Genomic DNA, 19,922 nt, shown 5'->3' with positions numbered 1-19,922 from the left:
TCAGGTGCTATATTTTCCTAAAGGAAAAATGCTAACAAATAGCAATTGGTTCCAGACAAACACACAAAATACTACTTAATTTACAATATTTATAAACAAAGGTACCATCAGCCTGAGTCATGCAGAACTGAAGATTGTATGAGGCAGGAGTAATGTATAAGCAGGAGAACAACAAAATTTAATGTCTTTTTTTTTTGCCCAGGGCTGGCCCTAGCCAATTTTTGAAAAATAGGTGGATAGCCCTTTTTTGCTCTCCGGTCCCTCTTACCTATCTAATGCTTTGCTCTACTTCCTACTGCATCTTCAGTGACCTCACGCAGCCCTAAGCCCCCCCAAGGAGTTGTTTGCTCCCACACAGTTTTCCATCTCTAAAATTATTTATCTTTCTTTTTCATGTGAATAACATGTGAATGACTGATAGCCTCATAAACCAAACCAAACCAAAGCAAACCCACTGCCATCAAGTTGATTCTCATTCAGAACGACTCCCATTGGGTTTCCTAGGCAGTAAATCTTTACAGAAGTAGATTGCCCCATCTTCCTTCCAAGGACTGGCTGGTGAGTTTGAACCGCCAACTTTTTGGTTAGCAGTCAAATGCCTTAGGCACTACACCACCACAGCTCCTTGAAACAAATACATATTTTTTCCTTTTCTTTACATTTTTTCCTTCTCTTTAAATGAAAATATTTATTAAATAAAATGAATTGGTGAAATTTTAGGAAATGTAACAAAATAAGTGAAAAAAATTAAGATTGAAGAAAAACTTTATTTTTCTGAAAAGAATGACCAACCAGGAGGTTTTGCAAAGAAGCCTGTTCTTAGAATCATTTTAAGGTAGTCAAGCTTTTCATCCCTTCCTCCACTTCTGTATCCACGTTTTTGTTGGTGTGTATGCGTGTTTTCAAACATTATCAAAGTAGGGATAAAAGACTATGATAATGGCAGAATGAAGGCAGAAGCAACTAACTTTACAGTAGTAACATTTACAGTAATAAGGGACTACCTGTAAAACCACAAACATTATTAAAAAGAGACACTGGGGTTTTATTATAGGCTCCCCTGCTTAATTATTTTGCTGCATGAAGCAATTTGTCATAAACTTCTTTTAATCAGGAAGTTCCCTAGTGCTTTTATAAAGTATGAATAGGTTTCAAAAAATTCAATGAATACATAGTTTTGAAGCAACATATTTTTAAATGAATGGGATACATATATGTTGTTTTGAAGAGCAAAATGTGGATTGGTGGCTCAAAATGTAATATGTAAGGAAGAAATGATTAAATTTCGGCAAGCTTTTCTATTTGTCAAGAAAAAAAAGTCTGGAAACCTTATGTAAAGAACAGATGTGAGTACTTGTTGGGCTTATCCATGTAAATAGAAATATAAGGATTTGGAAATGTCTAGAAAACTTTTCAACTTCATTTTTTTTCTTTTTACCTCTCTTCTTTACCTTGCCTTTAAGTTGTTCAGTTGTTTATTTTTCTAGCTATTTCCAGGAAAGGCACACAGGACTTATTATTTCCAGAGGGAGCTGGGGGATGGAATGGGGAGCAGTTACACGGAACTCTTGCTCAGAATGCAAAACTTTATTCTGGAAGCTTAAGAAAAAAAATTACAAAGAATTTGTTTCCAGAATCCCAAAATATATAATAGCTAATTTGGCCTAGAGATTTCATAGTTTAAGTGTCTAATTATACATTCCACATGACAGACTGTTCCAAGTGCAAACTGGGGTAGTAGCTCTGCTGTCTGGAGAGAAGGAAAGGCCCCGTGTGTGGTTGTCAGAGTCTCCTAAGGCTAAAGAGTCAAACTACGTTCTGCTGCCTCTAGTCAGAAGCCTCCAAATCTTCTCATTTTCTCTTTGCATTTAAAGGTAGGAGAAAATGTTTGTAAGTGGACACCTTGTTGTAATTGGATTTCCCAATGAGTTACATATAAAGAATTGAAGAAACAGTGGGTCAAGTGGAAGCCAGACCCCTCCAGCGCTCACACTTACCTGCTGTGTCTGCTGTCTCTGGATGGCTCTCACTTTGGGAACAGGGCTTTCTCTGGAGGAAGAGGACTGCTGCCGGGACCGGCTCCCATTCTGCACAGGTTCGGCTACCAGGGCGGCAGATGCCACTGACATGCTGCCAGTACTACGCAGGGAAGCACTATGAGGCAGGGATGGTGGGGCTTTGGCTCTGGCTCCTAACCCAGCCTGGTCCATTTTTCGGATTTGGGCCTGCCCGGTACTATTTTGCCGAGGAAGGGCGAGAGGTATATGTCTGTCTGGCACAGTGTGCCGCCTGGAGAAGTCATCACTCTGAGTGCTACGTTTGGTGAAATCTTCCATACTGCTATTGCTAGGTCCACTGAGTTTGAAGTCTTCACTGTTACTTTGGCTTCTGGAACTGGCAGTGCTTAGGTTCTCTAAACTGGAATCTACAGAGGCCTTTGGCATTGTTGGAATAGGGTTATTGAGGTGATACACTGGGTTCTGGAATGACAAGGGCTGGAGGCTGCCTGGTTGGTTCAAGGCTGGGTGCAGGGGCCTCCTTACTTGGGGTGCACTCTGGGGAGTGCTCTGGGTTTCCCGAAGTTGTTTAATGCTGGCCACCTGGGTTATAGAAAGCTGGCTTCCAGTCAAACGCATAGGCACATCAAGCATGATAGATGCATGTTCCACTTGAACAGCGTGCGTGTCTTGCAGGTCCATGAGTGAGATGCTTCGACCATTAGGAAGGCTACTTTCCTTTTCATCCTTTTCAGAATAAGTCATACTCTGGGAAGAGGCTTGCTGAACCAACAATAATGTTTTCCCTCTGAAATAGCTATCTGTATTGTCCTGACTTGGAGATTTTAGTTTATGCAAATCACTGTATAAAAGAAAAGGATCCTTAATTACTCTTGAGGTAAATGGGACACAGCTAAAATTGCTCAACTAAAGGCATATGAACTCTTCTGAATGTTTGCAGGCCCAATATGGATACTTAAATTTCTTTCTAAACTCAGATTCTGTCATTACAATTCTTAGAGTAAAATCCACTTTTAGTTTTCCCCACAGGAGTAAAATACCACAGTCCGATACCACCCCAGCACTGTCTTTGGTTTTTACTAGAATTACAATTATTTCCTAGTTAGATTTTAAGTCCTTCCAAAGTATTCTACTTAATCAACTTAACTGGTTCTAAGCCTTCAATGAGCAAAGCTATGCATATATAATCAAAGAGTCCTTGCTAAAGGCACAAGCCTTGTCAATCCAGAAAATAAAGTCTAAGCATCAACTTTGTATCTATCTGTCCAGCTGATACTAGCTATATAAAATAGTTTAAACTGAGGTTCTTCAGAATTTTGAATGCTACAATGCTTGAAAACATCAATATCATAAAGCTTAGTCTTTCATTATGTAGGATATAGATTTTTTATGTTTCTTAAATATATTATAATTCTATATTATCATTACTAGAATAAAAATTTTCCTAGATCTTGGATATTATTATGACAAATAATTGGATTTATCTCAGGTCAGATGATACTTTTTTCAATTGCTCATATAGGTTTAGAGCTGCAAACTAAACAAATCAGTGAACTAGATTTCTGCCAATCTCTAAACATCCTCTCTTTCTGAAATAGTAGTTCAAATTCTCTCTTTCATACCTGTCAGAGGGGTCTTCAAATATTTTCTGCAGCCCAGAAGAGAGGCTTCCACTGACATTTGGACTGGAGTTATGCTCAGTGAAACGTCTCAATTGTTGCTGTATTGGTGTAGGATTAGTCAGGGACTTGGTAATATCAGCAAGAACACGAGGGAGGGGTCCCAACTTTGCCACGGTTGCCTGTAGGAAGGAATTTTCACCCTAATTGGATAATAAGCATTGTGACATCCACCACAGATTGTTTTTGGGACACGATGCCCATTGATGGAGGGATGGAGGTTGGAGGGAAGGGTAGGTGTTTGCATATGGGAGTGGCAGGTTCATAATGCATTGTTATGGAGCAGCGGAACCATGACGTCGAGATGAATGGAGGAGGCGGAACAAGGTGCAGCAGACATCGAGGAAAGAAAGGAAATAGAAATTAGGATTATGCAAATAAAAATTAAAAGACATGCTCAATACAACCAAACTATTGCCATTCCAACTTAAAATAGGCATGCAAAGCAAACTAAATCTTTGGGAGGAGTCTAGTAGATCAAGGTGAGGAATGGTAGGGGAAGACTAAATACTTTGTAGCCAAAAGGAACTTAAAAGACCAGAAGATCAGCTAGTGTGATGAAACTTCCAAGGAGAAGGGATCATGTGAGAAAAGAGATGCATGCCAACATACAAGAAGGTGCAGCATTCGGGGTCCAGAGCACTGCAGGGCACACAGTTGGTATTGCCATTCGCGATCCCATTTCATCTTGGGAACCCTGACCCAATGCTAGCTAAGTTTCCATCAGCAAGGCATTTTTTTTAAAAGACAGCAAAATCTAGTAAATTTTTTCTAGGCAGTATGTCTAGATGTACTCCTGGTTCCCAGGACCAAACAGAAATTAAAAAGGATAAAGTATGTTTGTATAACAACATCACCTGTTAAAAAGACCTTAACCCTGAAATAAGCCATGTTTATTTCATGCAATAACTATGTCCCACTGGTTCAGTTAGTCAACAAAGAATAACATTTTATCACTCACTTTAATCATTGCAAACATTTTTTTTCTTTAGCAAATTCTTATTCTCAAGAAAGTTATGGGGCCCCTTAGCTATTACGCAGTTTTACATGGTTGCCTTTGGGTTTGCTTTGTCTCCTCAATAATCAACAGACTTTCCATTCTGTTCTAATGGGTACAAGTGCCATATGAAGAATGCATTTACTTGCCCAACTATCTTGAGCTACAATTCATATTTCAGAAAATTAACCTCAGCATAGCGACAAATTAAAACCTAGCTATCATTTCTAAGCATGAAGAAGTAGTCTCAAAGAATAAGGAACAGTTCATTGTTTTATAAATGTTTTAAGCACTTGTGGACACCCTACCATTTAAATTTCACTCTGGACAGTGGTCTTTGTTAATAGGTTTTACTCTCCCCAAATCTCATGAGTACAACATTTTTAAGGATAATGGGAAAATGAGAGAAAAAATTACATAAATCCTTATAACAGAAAAATAACTGTCTTTTGAAGTTATTCTAACATACCGCCATGCATGTTTATAAGATACCTGTAGCAAACAAAAACATTAATAAATAATTATTGTGGAAAACCTAGCCAGAATCTATTAGACTATTTTATTTCTACTACAAAATCTATTCCACTTTTGAAAACCCCAGAAGAAAAAAAGATTGGCATGGTATCAATATAGTCATTAGCATGGTATATAATAAAATTCCTAGCTTATAGTTAGAAAAGGAATGATTAAAAATGATCACCATTTTCTGTATCTTAACACATCTGAAAACACCAGGATTTTCAGATCTCAGATGACTGCAGCACTAATAATTCTATCAACCCTCTGACTTGCGTAATAAAAAATCTCATGGGTAAAACTTCTTAAACATGATATTCTCAGTATTTTTGTATTTGTTAGAAATTATTACATGTAATATGAACTCATTTTCTCATATGTGAATAAAGTTGAATAACCACATATTTGATATGTTTCTTGCAAGTCTACAGATATAGATATGTGTGTCTGTAAAATTTTAAATTTATAGAAATGCACTCCATTAATTTAGGTAATAATTTAAACATTTATATTAATTTCACGGCTTTTGAGAATTTCATGCTTTCAAGTTCACCTATTTTACTCAGAAATTATAAACTATTTACTCTCAGACTTCTGGGGTAAAGGTTGCTTTCAATGAACTAAAAGGTGAGTGCTATCATTCTCTAGATAATTTCCAGATTTTAAGTATATTAAAAGCTTTTCCCATCTTCCACTACCCTGCTTCCAGCCTACTTTACCTTATCAAGTTGGGAAACTACTTCCCACAGTAAGGAGTGCAAAACTGAAAGCTCTCGGCCCAGATCAATGTAACCATCAAAGCCTGGGGTGTTTGAGATGGTGTCTGGATTAGAGATCTCCAAAAGAAAGCGCTTCATTCCACTCCATTCATGTTCTAAAAAATCATTCATGAATGCCATATATTCCTCCTTGTTACCAAACCTGCAGCACAGTGAGAGAAAATGAGAATGAACATATTTAGGAAAAGAGATGTGACCTTTTGAGTTGACTTACACAGGGCTACAATTTTTTTATTTTTATTTTTTGAGGGTTGTTGTTGTTGTTGTTAGGTGCCACTAGGTTGGCTCCAACTCACAGCAACCCTACTTACAACAGAATGAAACACTGCCCAGTCCGGCACCAGCCTCACAATCCTTTCCATACCTGAGCCCATTGTTGCAGCCACTGTATCAATCATCTATGAACGATAAATACTAACGTATACTTTCTTAGTATTGGTTTAATACTCAAAAACTGTGAATAGCTTTCTTCTCCATAGTGTAAATAATCTCTTTATCTGGTACTTCAAAGCTCTCTATAATACAGCTCTTAGCTATCAAATGCTCACCAGTATAAACCTTACACATTGCTAAGCTTCTTCAAAGTCTTTCAAATTTATTATACTCTTTTGCTTCCCCCTAAGACTTTATTCATGTTACTTATTTCCACTGTAGAAGAACTTCCACTCTCTTCTTTTTTTGCCAATCTAGAGTGTAGTCAATGTTTATGGCCTTCCTTAATGCCATAAAACCCATTCCAAAATAAACTAAAAATAATTTTTACCAAAATTAGCTCAAATATGGGTATGTGTGTATGTTCACTATCTTTTATACACACACACACACACACACACACCTCAAACCCACTGCTGTTGAGTAGGCTCCAACTCACAGCGACCCCTCCTTGGGTTTCCGAGGGGCATCGCTATGGAAGTAGATTGCCCAATCTTCCTTCTGAGGAGTAGCTCGTGAGTTTGAACTGCTAGCCTTCTGATTAGCCGTCAAATGACTTAGGCACTACGTCACAAGAGTGCGCGTGCACACACACATACATATAAAGATATATTTATGTGTATATATATTCTTTAATTTATGGGTTGGCTTATATATAAGGTACACTCAAAACAAAACTCACTGCCATCGAGTTGATTTCAACTCATAGTGACTCCCATTGGGTTTCCAAGGCTGTAAATCTTATTTTTTATTATTATTTTCAAACTTTATTGTTTTGGGTGAAAATTTAAAAAGCAAATTCATTTTCCATACTGCAGTTCATACACATTTTGTCTCATGACAATGACTGCAATTCCCCACAATGTAACAGCTCTCTTCTCACTTCCTCTCCATAGTTAGCTCTTTCCTGTGTCCTTCCCTCCCACGTGAGCTATCTCTCTTTCCATATACTGCCCTTCTGTTCTCACATGATTGATCACTCTAAGTAGTGTATCTACCTGATGAAAATATTCAGCCCATATGCCTGTCTATTATTTGGTCAGAAGCCAAAGGAGTGAGTTCAATGCCAGACCTGAAGAGTAGCTAGGGGCCATAGTCTCAGGGGTCTCACCAGGCTCCATCAGACCAGCAAACCTAGTCTTTTTTTTTTAATGATTTTGAGTTTTGTTCCACATTGTTCTCCCACTCTATCCAGGATCTCCCACACAGATCCCCCTGAGTGGTTGACAGTAGTAGCCAGGCACCATCTAGTTCCTCTGGTCTCATCGCCCTACAGTCTGAGGATCGTGTGGTCTACCAGTCCCTTGGACTGTTTGCATGCATCTTTCATTTTCTTCATTATTCTTTGCTCTGGACAAGGAGAGACCCATTGTTGCAGCTAGATGGCTATTTGTAAGCTTTTAAGATCTCAGCCACTATTTACCCAAGTAGGATGTGGTCAATGTTTTTGTGTAGTATGTTATGCCAATTGAGTTTGATGTCCTCTGCAACCATGGTCCAAAGCCTACAGGTCCAACTACTTGCTCCCTCTAAGTAGCTGGCTGTGGCGAAGAAGTCACCACACCCTTGTCCCTTTGTCAGCTCTACTATATACCTGGACATTCTAACAGCACATACAACAAAGCTGTAAATCTTTACAGAAGCAAATGCCTCATCTTTCTTCCATGGAGCAGCTGTGGTTTCAACTCACTGACCTTTTGGTTAGCTGCCAAATGCCTTAACCACTACATCACCAGAGTGCCACACACACACACACACACACACACACACACATATGGTATGTTGTTGTTGTTTGCCATCGAGTCGGCCCAGACTCATAGCGACCCCTCCTTGGGTTTCTGAGGCGGTATCACTACGGAAGTAGGATTGCCCAACCTTCCTTCCGAGGAGTGACTGGTGGGTTTGAACCGCCAGCCTTCTGGTTAGCAGTCTAGTGCTTTAGCAACTATGCTACCAGAGCTCCTAATATAAAGTCAAAATAATTTACTTCTAAAAAACCACTATTTATACCAGAAAATAATCTTATCTCACTGAATGTCTATTTTTTCTTCAATACATTGCTAATAGAAAGTTATCTTTAAGTCTCCATACTGAGTAAATCTGTGATCAATTTTACAAGTATGAATTCTTTCTCAGTCATTTCTTAAAACTACTTTCTAAAAATCATGAAAGTAATACAAGGTTACTGGGAGAAAATTTGAAGACACTGAAAAAATAGAAATAAGTATGGATGCACCCACGCTTACACTATCCAAACTTATCACTGTTTACAGTTGAGTCCATTTCCTTCCCAACTGTTTACTCTTTAAGTTTTCTTTCAAAAAATGTTAAACCTATAGAAAATATACAGTGGAAAAAACAGAAAGAAAGAAAATACAATGAACATCCAAATGCCTTTCATCAACATTTAATGAACTGTTAACATTTTGTCAAATTTGCTTTTACTCTCTCTATATGTACATACACTTTTTCTTCCCCCTGAAACTATATAAACTAAGTTGCAGACATTACCTCTAATTTAGCATGCTCTCTTCACAGAAATTATTATCTCCTATGAAAATCAGTACTATTACCACACTAAAACTTTCTTCTAAAAAATATTATTTATGAATCATCGTATATACAATCCATATTTAAATTCTATCAGTGTATTTCACAGGTCCCCTTCCCCCCCAATTCAATATCCAATTGAATTTCAAGCATTGCATTTGGGTATGTCTTTTTAGTCTCTTAATTTAGAACAGTCTTCCTCACATCTTTTCCATTTTTTATGACACTGTTTTTTTTAAAGTGTCCTGGCCAGACTTAGGCAATGTAACCACAGGATTTGTCTGAATGTTTTTTCCAACTTTTTTCTATTTTGGCTTTTGTGTTTTCATATTGCTGGGATATTAGCATTTGTACCATTCAGTATTCTGTCTTTTGGTTTTGTTTTGACTATTTTTATTAGTACTTTTCATTTCATATTATATCCTCATAATGTGCCTTATTATTGGATACTCTTTGTAAACACTTTGTACCTGTCGTTGTCAAGTTGATTCTAACTCCTAACAACCCCATGTGCAGAGTAGAACTGCTCCATAGGGTTTCCAAGGCTGTAATCTTTATGGGAAAAAGAACCCTGCTGGCAAAATGGTAAAGTGCTTGGCTGCTAACTGTGAGGCTGATGGTTCAAACCTACCACTGTTCCATAGGAGAAAGATGTGGCAGTCTGTTTCCATAAAAATTACAGCTTTGGGAACCCTATGGGGAAGTACTACTCTGACCTATAGTGTTGCTATGGGTTGGAATTGACTTGACAACAATGGGTTTGTTTTTTAATCTTTATGGGAGAAGATTCCCACATCTTTCTCCTGAAGAGTGGCTCCTAAGTTTGAACCTACCTTTTGGTAAGCAGCCAAAGGCTTAACCACTGTGCCACTAGGGCTATAAACATTGTTTGCAGTAGCTGCAAATACTCTACTGAATGGATATATCACAGGTTACTTACCCATTCCTCTATAAAGTGAATATTTGCATTGCTTCAGATTCTTTGCTATTTTAAATAACAATGAAAGGAAAATCTTCTAACATGAATGATGAAGCTTCTACCCTCATCCAAAGTTTAGGCCTCATGTATTTTTAAAACAATGTTCTTTAAAGTGGCTATGGTAATGTCACCTACTTGGCAAAGTTGGCCAGATTCTGGATGACCTTGGCAATAAGAGTTAGAGTCCGAGAGGTGCGGTCATCAGGATATTCCTGCATAAGGTTGAAAAGACTGGGAGACATAATGGCTGGGCACAGAAAACGGAGAAACAACGAGGCACTAATGAGCCGCTCACTGATGTCCTGCTTGCCTCGGTTCAGACACTGCTGCTTCCAAGATGCAAACACTTCTTTCAACTCACGAGGGAAAACACTAGGGAAGGGAAAAAAAATCAAAACCTCTAAATATAAGTACCATAATCCAGGAAAGAACAAGCAATCTCACTTTGACCCAACACATCTATGGTCTAGAGCCAGGCTGTGAGGAGGGCTTAGTGAGGAGAGCTGTCTGAGTCATAGCTGAGAGGTGGAGGTGGTAGGAAATTCACAGAAGGCTGGATGGCCAGATGGAGACTGGAAACCCCAAGCTACAAAGCTCAGGATGTGCGTAAATTTAGTTTTGCAAAATGAGAAAATGACACGAGGTTCCTGACTAAACCTGGCTTAAAACAGCTTAAGACTACTCAGTAAAGAGCTTTCAAAATCTTACCAATTATTTGGTTGGAGCAGTGATCAAAAATCATTAACACAACTGCTTAACAGTAAGTATCTTAGAGGGCCAGAAAAATATCTTTGGTTTTAGACAATGTGCTACTAATATCCTAGGGAAGGATTCTATTTAAATAATCAGTTCAGAGTACTTCTGGTTACAACGAAGATTTACTTTAGACAGTACTGTGTTAGAGCAGCTTTCATTTTTCCCACTAAGCCCTCACAGTAACAATATGGTGGCTTTTATATGGGGATGAGGCACTGACACTAGCTCACCAGTAAGAGTTGATGATCTTGCAGAAAGCCAGCTCACAACACATTTTCAGGTTGCTCTGATGGTCTATTAGTTCACTAGATGAACATTTGCTGGGATCCACTTCACAGTTTTCATCTGACTCATACAGAGCTTTGATGAACTCCCCTATTTGAAGGAGAAGATGACAGATAATACAACTAAAACTAGTGTCTTTCTGATTTGGATAAAAGGATTTAGGATTTCTACCCTAAAGTACATAATGAGAAATTCTTTTCTGAGATCTGATATGGAGGCCACTGCCCACAAAGCGCTATTGCTTTGGAACCCAAGAGTTAATACATCTCACACATCACATTTATTTCCCTTATCCTAGGAAGAGGAACTAAGGAGGTCTGGTGGCATAGTAATTAAAGTATTTGGCTGCTAACCAAAAGATTGGTGGTTCGAACCCACCAGCTGCTCTGTGGGAGAAAGACAGGCAGTCTGCTTCTGTAAAGATTTACAGCATTGGAAACCCTACAGGGCAGTTCTACTCTGTCCTCTAGGGTTGCTAAGAGTCAGAATTGACCTGATGGCAGTGGGTTTGGTTTAGTTTTTTGGAAGTGGAACAATAGCAACCTTTAATATCATCATAACATTTGTAAGCATAATAGGGGCACTACATTAAGCAACATGTTGTTGTTGTTAGGTGCCGTTGAGTCGTTTCTGACTCATAGCGACCCCATGCACAGCAGAATGAAACACCGCCTGATCCCGAGCCAGCTCCACGATCCCTGCTATATTGAGCCCATCATCACAGCCACTGTGTCAATCCATCTCGTTGAAGGCCTTCCCTTCTTTTGTCGACCCTCCACCTTACCAAGCATGACATTCTTCTCCAGGGAATGGGACCTTCTGACAACATGACCAAGTAGGCGAGATGAAGTCTGGCCATTCTTGCTTCCAAGGAGCATTTCAGGTGCACTTCCTCCAGAACAGATCTGTTAGTTCTTTCAGCAGTCCATGGTACTTTCAGCATTCTTTACTAGCACCACAACTCAAAAGCATCAACTCTTCTTCGGTCTTCCTTATTCACTATCCAGCTCTCACATGCATACGAGGCGACTGGAAATATCATGGCTTGTGTCAGGTGCACCTTAGTCCTCAAGGAGACATCCTTGCTCCTCAGTACTTGAAACAGTTCCTTCGCGGTTGACCTTCCCAGTGCTACGTGTCGTCTAATGTTCTGACTGCTGCTTCCATTGGCATCAATTGTAGAAACAAGAAATGTGAATTCTTTGACAACTTCAATCTTCTCTCCATTTATTGTGATGCTGCTCATTGGTCCAGTTGTGAGGATTTTTGTTTTCTTAACTACTTTTTTTTTTTTTTTTTGGATTTGGGTGAAGATTTACAGAGTAAATTCACTTTTCATACAGCAGTTCACATATACTTTGTCTCATGTCATTGACCAAAATTTACAATGCAGCAGCTCCCCTCCCACTTCCTCCCCATAGTTACCTCCTCCCAGTGTCCATCCCTTCATACTCTTCTGCACCCTGAGCTATCTCCCTGTGCATAAGCAGCTCTTCCTTCTCCCATGATTGTTCTCTCCAGGGCGTGTGTCTACTTGAGGTAAATTGTTTAACTCACATGCCTGTACTTGTTTGGCTGGAAACAAACCACAGTTGTGGGTTCAATTCCAGACCTGAAGGGCAGCTAGGGGCCATAGTCTCAGTGGTTACACCAGGCTCTATTGGACCAGCAAACCTGGTCCCCACCTTCTTTTTTTTTTTTGCCTCCAAATGATTTTGAGTTTTGTTCCACATTGTTCTCCCTCTTTATGCAGGATCTCCTACATCCCTTCCAAGTGGATGGCAGTGGTAGCTGGGCACCATCTAATTCTTCTGGTCTCATGGTTGTATAGGTTGCAGATTGGATGGTGTACCAGTCGCTAGGACTGATTGTTTCCATTAATTTTGGTTTTCTTCTTTCTTCTTGATGAGGAGAGAGGATTTTTGTTTTCTTTATGTTGAGATGTAATCCATACTTTAGACTGTATTCTTCAACTTTCATCAGTATGTGCCTCAAGTCATCATCATTTTGAGCAAGCAAAGTTGTATTGTCTGCGTATCTCAGGTTGTTAATGATTCTTCCTCCAATCCTGATGCCACGTTTTTCTTCATATAGTCCAGCTTCTCGGATTATTTGCTCAGCATATAGATTGAATAAGTTTTGGGAAAGGATACAACCCTGACGTACTCCCTTCTTGATTTTAAACCATGTAGTGTCCCCTTGTTCCATTCGAACGACAGCCTCCAGGTCAAGGTACAGGTTCCTCACAAGTACAATCAAGTGTTCAGGAATTCCTATTCTTCTCAATGTTATCCATAATTAAACAACATAGTATCTTTCATTTGAAATGGCAGATACATTTAATTAGCATTAGCTCTTTATTTTTTACAAGGTCCCCTCTACAGGGTGACTAATGTTGTCAACATTATAGAAGAACAAATAAGCCAAGCATGATTGAACAGCCCATCTAAGGTTTTAAGTGCTCATATTTGTACCAAACACAGATGCAAGTAAGGGTCCACAGGCTCACCTTTTGATTTGGAATAGTCACTCAAGATAGCACAAAATGGTAGAACATCTCTTTGTATAACCTGTATATGCTTTTCCCTATAGATTTAGCTTATGAGCCCTATTTAGTTATCCAGTACTCTCTAAAGATAGGCCCAACATTCCTGGACAGAACAAATCCCTGCCTCCCATGTTTATCTCCACTACACACTGTTTCTTGTATATGCTTTACACCTACTCCTTAATTATCAACTATCTGGTTATCTGACATTTCACATTTATGACAATAGTAAAAAATCTACTATCCGACTATTTCACCATTAATGATGTATTCCTGGCAGTAATAAATGCTGAGGTGTGAGGCAAGAGTTAACGCTGTTTGTGATGGTTAAGATTATAAGTCAGTTTGGCTGGGCCATGATTCTCAGTGGTCTGACAAACATACATAATAGAGTCATCCTTCATTATTGCATAATGCAAGATTTCACATAACAACCTGGTCTTTAGAACCTAACCATGTTGATAAGTGAGGAAAGGGGGCACTATTCTATGCTTTGCATTGTTTTGTGCTCATTTGTTCACATGTCTGTGTCATCTCCAGAATGACTAGTCAAGCAGACACCAGGTTTTATTCTCAGCCCCTTGAATAGTTCCCAAAGCATCACAGATGTTCAATAAGTATTTATCAGAAATGATAAATACAATCATATAATCATAAAGTACAATTATATGTTCTTAGTTTGTTACAGGTCTTTATCAGAGTAGACATTTCAAAGATCCTTCCAAATCTGCTTATATTGTTTGAGGTTCAGGCTATGCAGAACAGATTTCTTGAACCGAAAAAATACCCAAATCCATTGCCATTGAGTCAATTCTGATTCATAGTGATCCTATAGCAGAGAGTAGAATTGCCCCATAGGGTTTCCAAGTCTGTGAACCTTTACAGAAGCAGACTGCTTCGTCTTTTTCTTGTGGAGCAGCTGGTAGATTTGAACTGCCAACCTTCCAGTTAGCACCCAAGCTTATAACCATTTCCAAAGTGAACAAAAAAGTCTTTCTTCCCTGATTATTATAATGTATTTTAAAATCCTACTAAATAGAAAAATAAAAGTCTTCACTTTTGTAACTATAACCTATGTCTGCTAATGTGGAATGCAGCACATTGAAAGATAAAGCTTAATACAGATTTATATCTAGGAGTTGCCTACCTGATCAAAAATTACAAACTGTTTGCCCTCTTGCCTTTGGGGAAAAAGCAAAACAAAACAAACAAACAGAACCAAAGGGAGGTGCTCACTATGTTGTTTAGCTGCATGTGCATGCCCAGAATGGTTTCTATCTATATTATTTACTCATTACCATCTAGCATCAAAATTTCACATATAGGAATATGTCAAAGGGTACGAACATATTACCACTGGAAAGAATCTGCCACTGCCACCAAGGGTGGAAATCAGGCTTTCAGGGACTTCTTTTTTGTATTTCACAGATGTCCTGTGTGTCACAGGACATCAATATGCTATCTGATTTTAATTAGAAAGGTAAAAGGCTAACAGAAGGGAGATTTAAGTCTACACAAGGCAGTCTTATTTAGTAAATGGCAATGCTTTAATCAAGATAAATGAAGACTGTCTAAAAGCAGGTAGAGAGTGTACAGTATGACTGGCAAGTTTTAAACTCAAGTCCTCTGAGAATTCTTTAGGCAATCTGGAAACAGCATCTATCTTTTGCCCAAATTGTGTGGAATATATAGCAAAACTTTATTTATAGTGCTCAGCTTCACTTCTTAATTTCATTTTTTGGTTTACTGAGATTTTACTGTCAAGCAGTTTTAATTTTAATGCTTTACTGAAATCTTTCTAAACTGTATTACTAGAGGCTCCTGTTACAGCAAGTACAATCATATGATAAACATAATTGAATCTTACTTAGATACCTGAAAATTTTGCAGTTCTTCAGAGTTACTATTTGAAAAATCACTCGCTATTTTCTTGACTCACATGAAATAAGTATCAATTTGCATTGGCTTAATAGATTCATTCTGTAACGTGCTTTAAAAACAGAACATTTGTCATAAAACTCAAATATAGGAGGAAAAAAAATCAGCCACTGAGAGTGTAGGATGTTAAGGCTAAGCAGAAATATGTCTGGGGAGTTAAGTGGGAAGAGGACAATCCAATTCCTGTCTTCAGACAGTATACCAATTATTCTGTTTATGCTGTTGGAAGCAATAGTTGTTTCACCACCCTGGCACTTGCTCCTAAATTAAAAATATAACAGAGATCTTTGAATGTTTACCTGAATTTCTTCTCATGCTCACTGAACTAATTTTCATGTCCCATTGAGCCAATCAGCTGTTTAATTATTCAACGTCCAATCAGAGGACTTATATTCACTTTTCACTCCTTTGGGAATTCTGTTTAGCTCACTGAATTATAGAACATTAACAGTAGATTTTTCAGAAGCAGGTAGTTGACAAATATTCACCCTATGTCCAGAGAATGGAGAATATTTTTGAAGACATTTCATCCATTGCCTTTTATAAGACAATGTTGTTGCTGGTTGCCAGGTACTAGTCAAGTTGGTTCCAATTCATAGGGACCCCATGTACAAAAGAAAGAAAAACTGCCTGGTCCTGCACCATCTTCTCTCAGTTGGTGGTATGTTTGAACCCATCATCATGAGCCATCATCATAGCCACTGTGTCATTCCATCTAATTGGGGGTCTTCCTCTTTTTTGTTGACCTTCTATTTTACCAAGCATTATGTCCTTTTTCAGGGACTGATCCTTCCAAATAACATGTCCAAAGTAAGTGAGATGAAGTCTTGCCATCCTCGCTTCTAAGGAACATTCTGGTTGTACTTCTTCCAAGACAGATTTGTTCATTCTTTTGGTAGTCCATGACATAGTCAATATTCTTTGGCAACACCATAATTCAAATGCATCAATTCTTCTTTATTCATTGTCCAGCTTTTGCATACATATAAGGTGATTGAAAATATCATGGCTTGAGCCAGGTGCACCTCAGTTTTCAAAATGACATCTTTGCTTTTCAACATTTTGAAAAGGTCTTTTGCAAACCATGAGATAAAATTTATGACATGACTGTAATAAGCTCTTTATGTAAACGAGACTAAAAACCTCTGCATCTTTCCTAAAGTCAATGAAAAGCCATCATCACCATTCTCATATAGTCCCATTAGATCTTATAGGAAACTATGTAACTTAGAGAAAACAAATGAGTAAGAAGAGGGGAAGCAGGAAGGAAGAGAAAAAAAAAAAAAAATACCTCTACATAGTAGGAATTAATCGCTATGTAGTAAATCTACATACATGTCTCTACATTCTCTCACTCTATTTTCCAGCATCATTCTGTACCATTCTCTCAGCATTTTGCTCTAGCCTCATTGTCCATATTTTTCAGTTCTTGAATATATCAATCTTGTAAACAATACTCTAGTCCTATTTCTTGACCAGTCATTCTTTTTTTTAAATCTCTTCCCACCTAGTTGCTTATCTCCAGACACCAGTCTCAGTCATCACTAGAGATCTTTATGTTGTCAAATACAATGGCTTTTAAAATACGTATGTGGCTCACATTATCCTTCCATAGGACAGTGGTGCTCTACATTTTGTACTAAGTACTGGTGAAATGGAAATAAAAGAAATGGCTACTTCCTTCAAGGAACTCATGTCTGCTTTATCATGATCTGTATTAAAGTACCCAGGACAGTGCCTTACTCCACTGCTGACACCTGAATTTCTTGACCACATCTGGATCCACAAACGAGTGGCCTGGTTAGCAAGAAACTTTATTAAACAAAAAGTTGTTATTGTTAAAAATTTCTGTTGAAAAATGGCAAATGTTTTCTCATTTATTCATGAGAAAAAAAAACATACATATATATAAAAAAAAACTAAAACTCACTGCCATCAAATTGGTTCTGACTCACAGGGATCCCCATTGGGTTTCTGAGGCAGTAAATCCTTACAAAAGCAGACTGCCTCATCTTCCTTCAATGGAGCGGCTGGTAGATTTGAACTGCCAAACTTCTGGTTGCAGTCAAATGCCTTAGGCATTATACCACCAGAGTTCCTTATACATGTATGTGTATGTATGTATGTATGCATGTGTGTGTTTTAAACTACAATTTAAAAAACACAATCTTGAGACCTTGAAGGTAGAAACTGGGAACTGTGGGAATTGGCAAGAGTTTCTTAGTTTTGTATGCATGCTAATAAATGTTAGATTAACAATTTCAAGGCATATTTATATCATAATATAAACACCCAACACTTTGAGAAAAATTAGCCAACTCAGATCTTTAGTAGTGACCCCCACTAATTTTACTGTATATCCCAGAATTAGGAACTCAAGGCTCACGGATAGCTGCACATGCTGATGGGCTTTCCATTTCTGCCCTTATCCTATGTAACAATCTATTCCCTCACTGGTGAGACGTCATACAGCTGAAACTCAGACCTTAACACTCTAGTAAGACAAAATTAATTAACACACAGAATTGAACTCAGTATTCATTTGTCTCATAAAGGTGAAATAATTTAAAATAGGGAAAGAAAATAGAGGTTTTTCTCTTCCATACCCAATGCATCATGAAGATACTGCTGTCCCACCAACTTGAGGTATTCCTCAATGGATTTGGTGGCAATGGTGTTCTCTCTGAAGATCAATACATCATGCTCTCCACACCGATCCACCTCAGACATCACCAAGTCGGTTAGAAAATCCTGGCAGAAAAATATTCAATGAGGAAGAAAATAACTGAATAAATAAAATACGTTAGAAAAGATTGATGAAATATGAGAAATCCTGGGAAAACTGCTTTAAACTAAAGTTACCAAATTCATTTGAGTAAAAAAAAGGCAGTCAGGATACTTTTAGGTATGTCACCACCCCTAAGTTTAAAATTCCTTCAAAGGTTTCCCATTGTACTTTTCATAATGACTAATTATGAATGTGGTCTACATGTCTCTACCTTCTCTCACTCTATTTTCCAGCATCATTCTGTACCATTCTCTCAGCATTTTGCTCTAGCCTCATTGTCCATATTTTTCAGTTCTTGAATGTATCAACCTCTTTCTAATATACAGTGTTCTCTATTCACCATGCATATGCTGGTCTCAGTTCAGCTGCATTCCCGCCTTCACTCTCGCCCCCACTGTCCCTGAGTTAATTCCTCAGATCTTTTGGATCTTAGTTCACACCATTAGTTCCTTAAGAAGCTATCTCTGAGCAACACTGCCCATGCCCCATTAGTCACAGACCTGTGCTCCACACTCAACACCATGTGTCTTTTCTTCTCTGTCCTTTTTACTGTAATCTCACATTTGTATCTGTAATTCCTTGATTAAAAGCTGTTTTTCCTCAAAGACTGTAAACTCATGATGCCAAGGACAGCACCTATTTTTGTTCACAACCATATTTCCAGTACCTAACAGTTTCTGGCACATATTAAGTGTTCACTATATATCATTTAAGGAGCCCTAGTGGTATAGTGGATAAGGCATTTGGCTGCTACCCAGAAGGTTAGTGGTTCAAGCCCACCAGCTGCTCTGTGGAAGAAAGATGGGGCAATCTACTTCTGTAAACATTTATAGCCTTGGAAACCCAATGGGGATTGCTATGAGTTGGATTCAACTCAATGGCAATGAGTTTGGTTTTTTAAAAACTGCATTATTTATAAATTGGTCCAAAGTATCAACATGAAATTTCTTGAACTTTTCCCTTGAACTCATTTTTTAGGCTGCCTATCTCTCTCTCTTTCTCTGTATCTCTCCATCTACTTATCTATCAGCCAGCCAGCCAGCCATGGAGAAGAAAGACATAAGGAGTAATGCCCCAGAAAAACAGCTGTTTCATTCCTCAACAGCCTTAAAACACTTGATGTAAAATTTAATGTTTGTTGTTGTTGTTGTTAGGTGCCGTCGAGTCGTTTCTGACTCATAGTGATCCCATGCACAGCAGAACGAAACACCACCTGATCCCGCGCCAGCTCCACGATCCCTGCTATACTTGAGCCCATCATCGCAGCCACCATGTCCATCCATCTCGTTGAAGGCCTCCCCCTTTCGTTGACCCTCCACCCTACCAAGCATGACATCCTTCTCCAAGGAATGGTCCCTTCTGACAATATGACCAAAATAGGTGAGACGAAGTCTGACCATTCTCACTTCCAAGGAGCATTTCAGGTGCACTTCCTCCAGGACAGAACTGTTAGTTCTTTTAGCAGTCCATGGTACTTTCAGCATTCTTTACTAGCACCACAACTCAAAAGCATCAACTCTTCTTCAGTCTTCCTTATTCACTGTCCAGCTCTCACATGCATACGAGGCAATTGGAAATATCATGACTTGTGTCAGGCGCACCTTAGTCCTCAAGAAGACATGCTTGGTCCTCAGCACTTGAAACAGTTCCTTCGCGG

At 38.6% G+C, this 19,922-nt stretch overlaps 1 protein-coding gene across 1 annotated transcript in view; it reads right to left on the bottom strand.

The window, feature by feature from the left end:
* RASAL2 (RAS protein activator like 2) overlaps window positions 1-19,922 on the bottom strand; it is a 559,503-nt gene that overhangs the window by 19,805 nt on the left and 519,776 nt on the right. Inside the window, exons 9-14 of the mRNA XM_007937610.2 lie at window positions 18,084-18,228; window positions 10,937-11,081; window positions 10,086-10,322; window positions 5,930-6,131; window positions 3,641-3,840; window positions 1,998-2,859 (exon numbers count right to left, since the gene is read on the bottom strand). Coding sequence (XP_007935801.1) covers window positions 1,998-2,859; window positions 3,641-3,840; window positions 5,930-6,131; window positions 10,086-10,322; window positions 10,937-11,081; window positions 18,084-18,228 — 1,791 coding nt within the window. The remainder of the gene's footprint in view (window positions 1-1,997; window positions 2,860-3,640; window positions 3,841-5,929; window positions 6,132-10,085; window positions 10,323-10,936; window positions 11,082-18,083; window positions 18,229-19,922) is intronic.

The sequence above is a fragment of the Orycteropus afer genome, unplaced genomic scaffold (genome assembly GCF_000298275.1).
Source record: "Orycteropus afer afer isolate SDZICR_OR568_19922 unplaced genomic scaffold, OryAfe1.0 scaffold00043, whole genome shotgun sequence".
Lineage (NCBI taxonomy): Eukaryota > Metazoa > Chordata > Mammalia > Tubulidentata > Orycteropodidae > Orycteropus > Orycteropus afer.
Note: the sequence above shows the minus strand (reverse complement) of the source record. Positions and strands in the feature narration are given on the sequence as shown.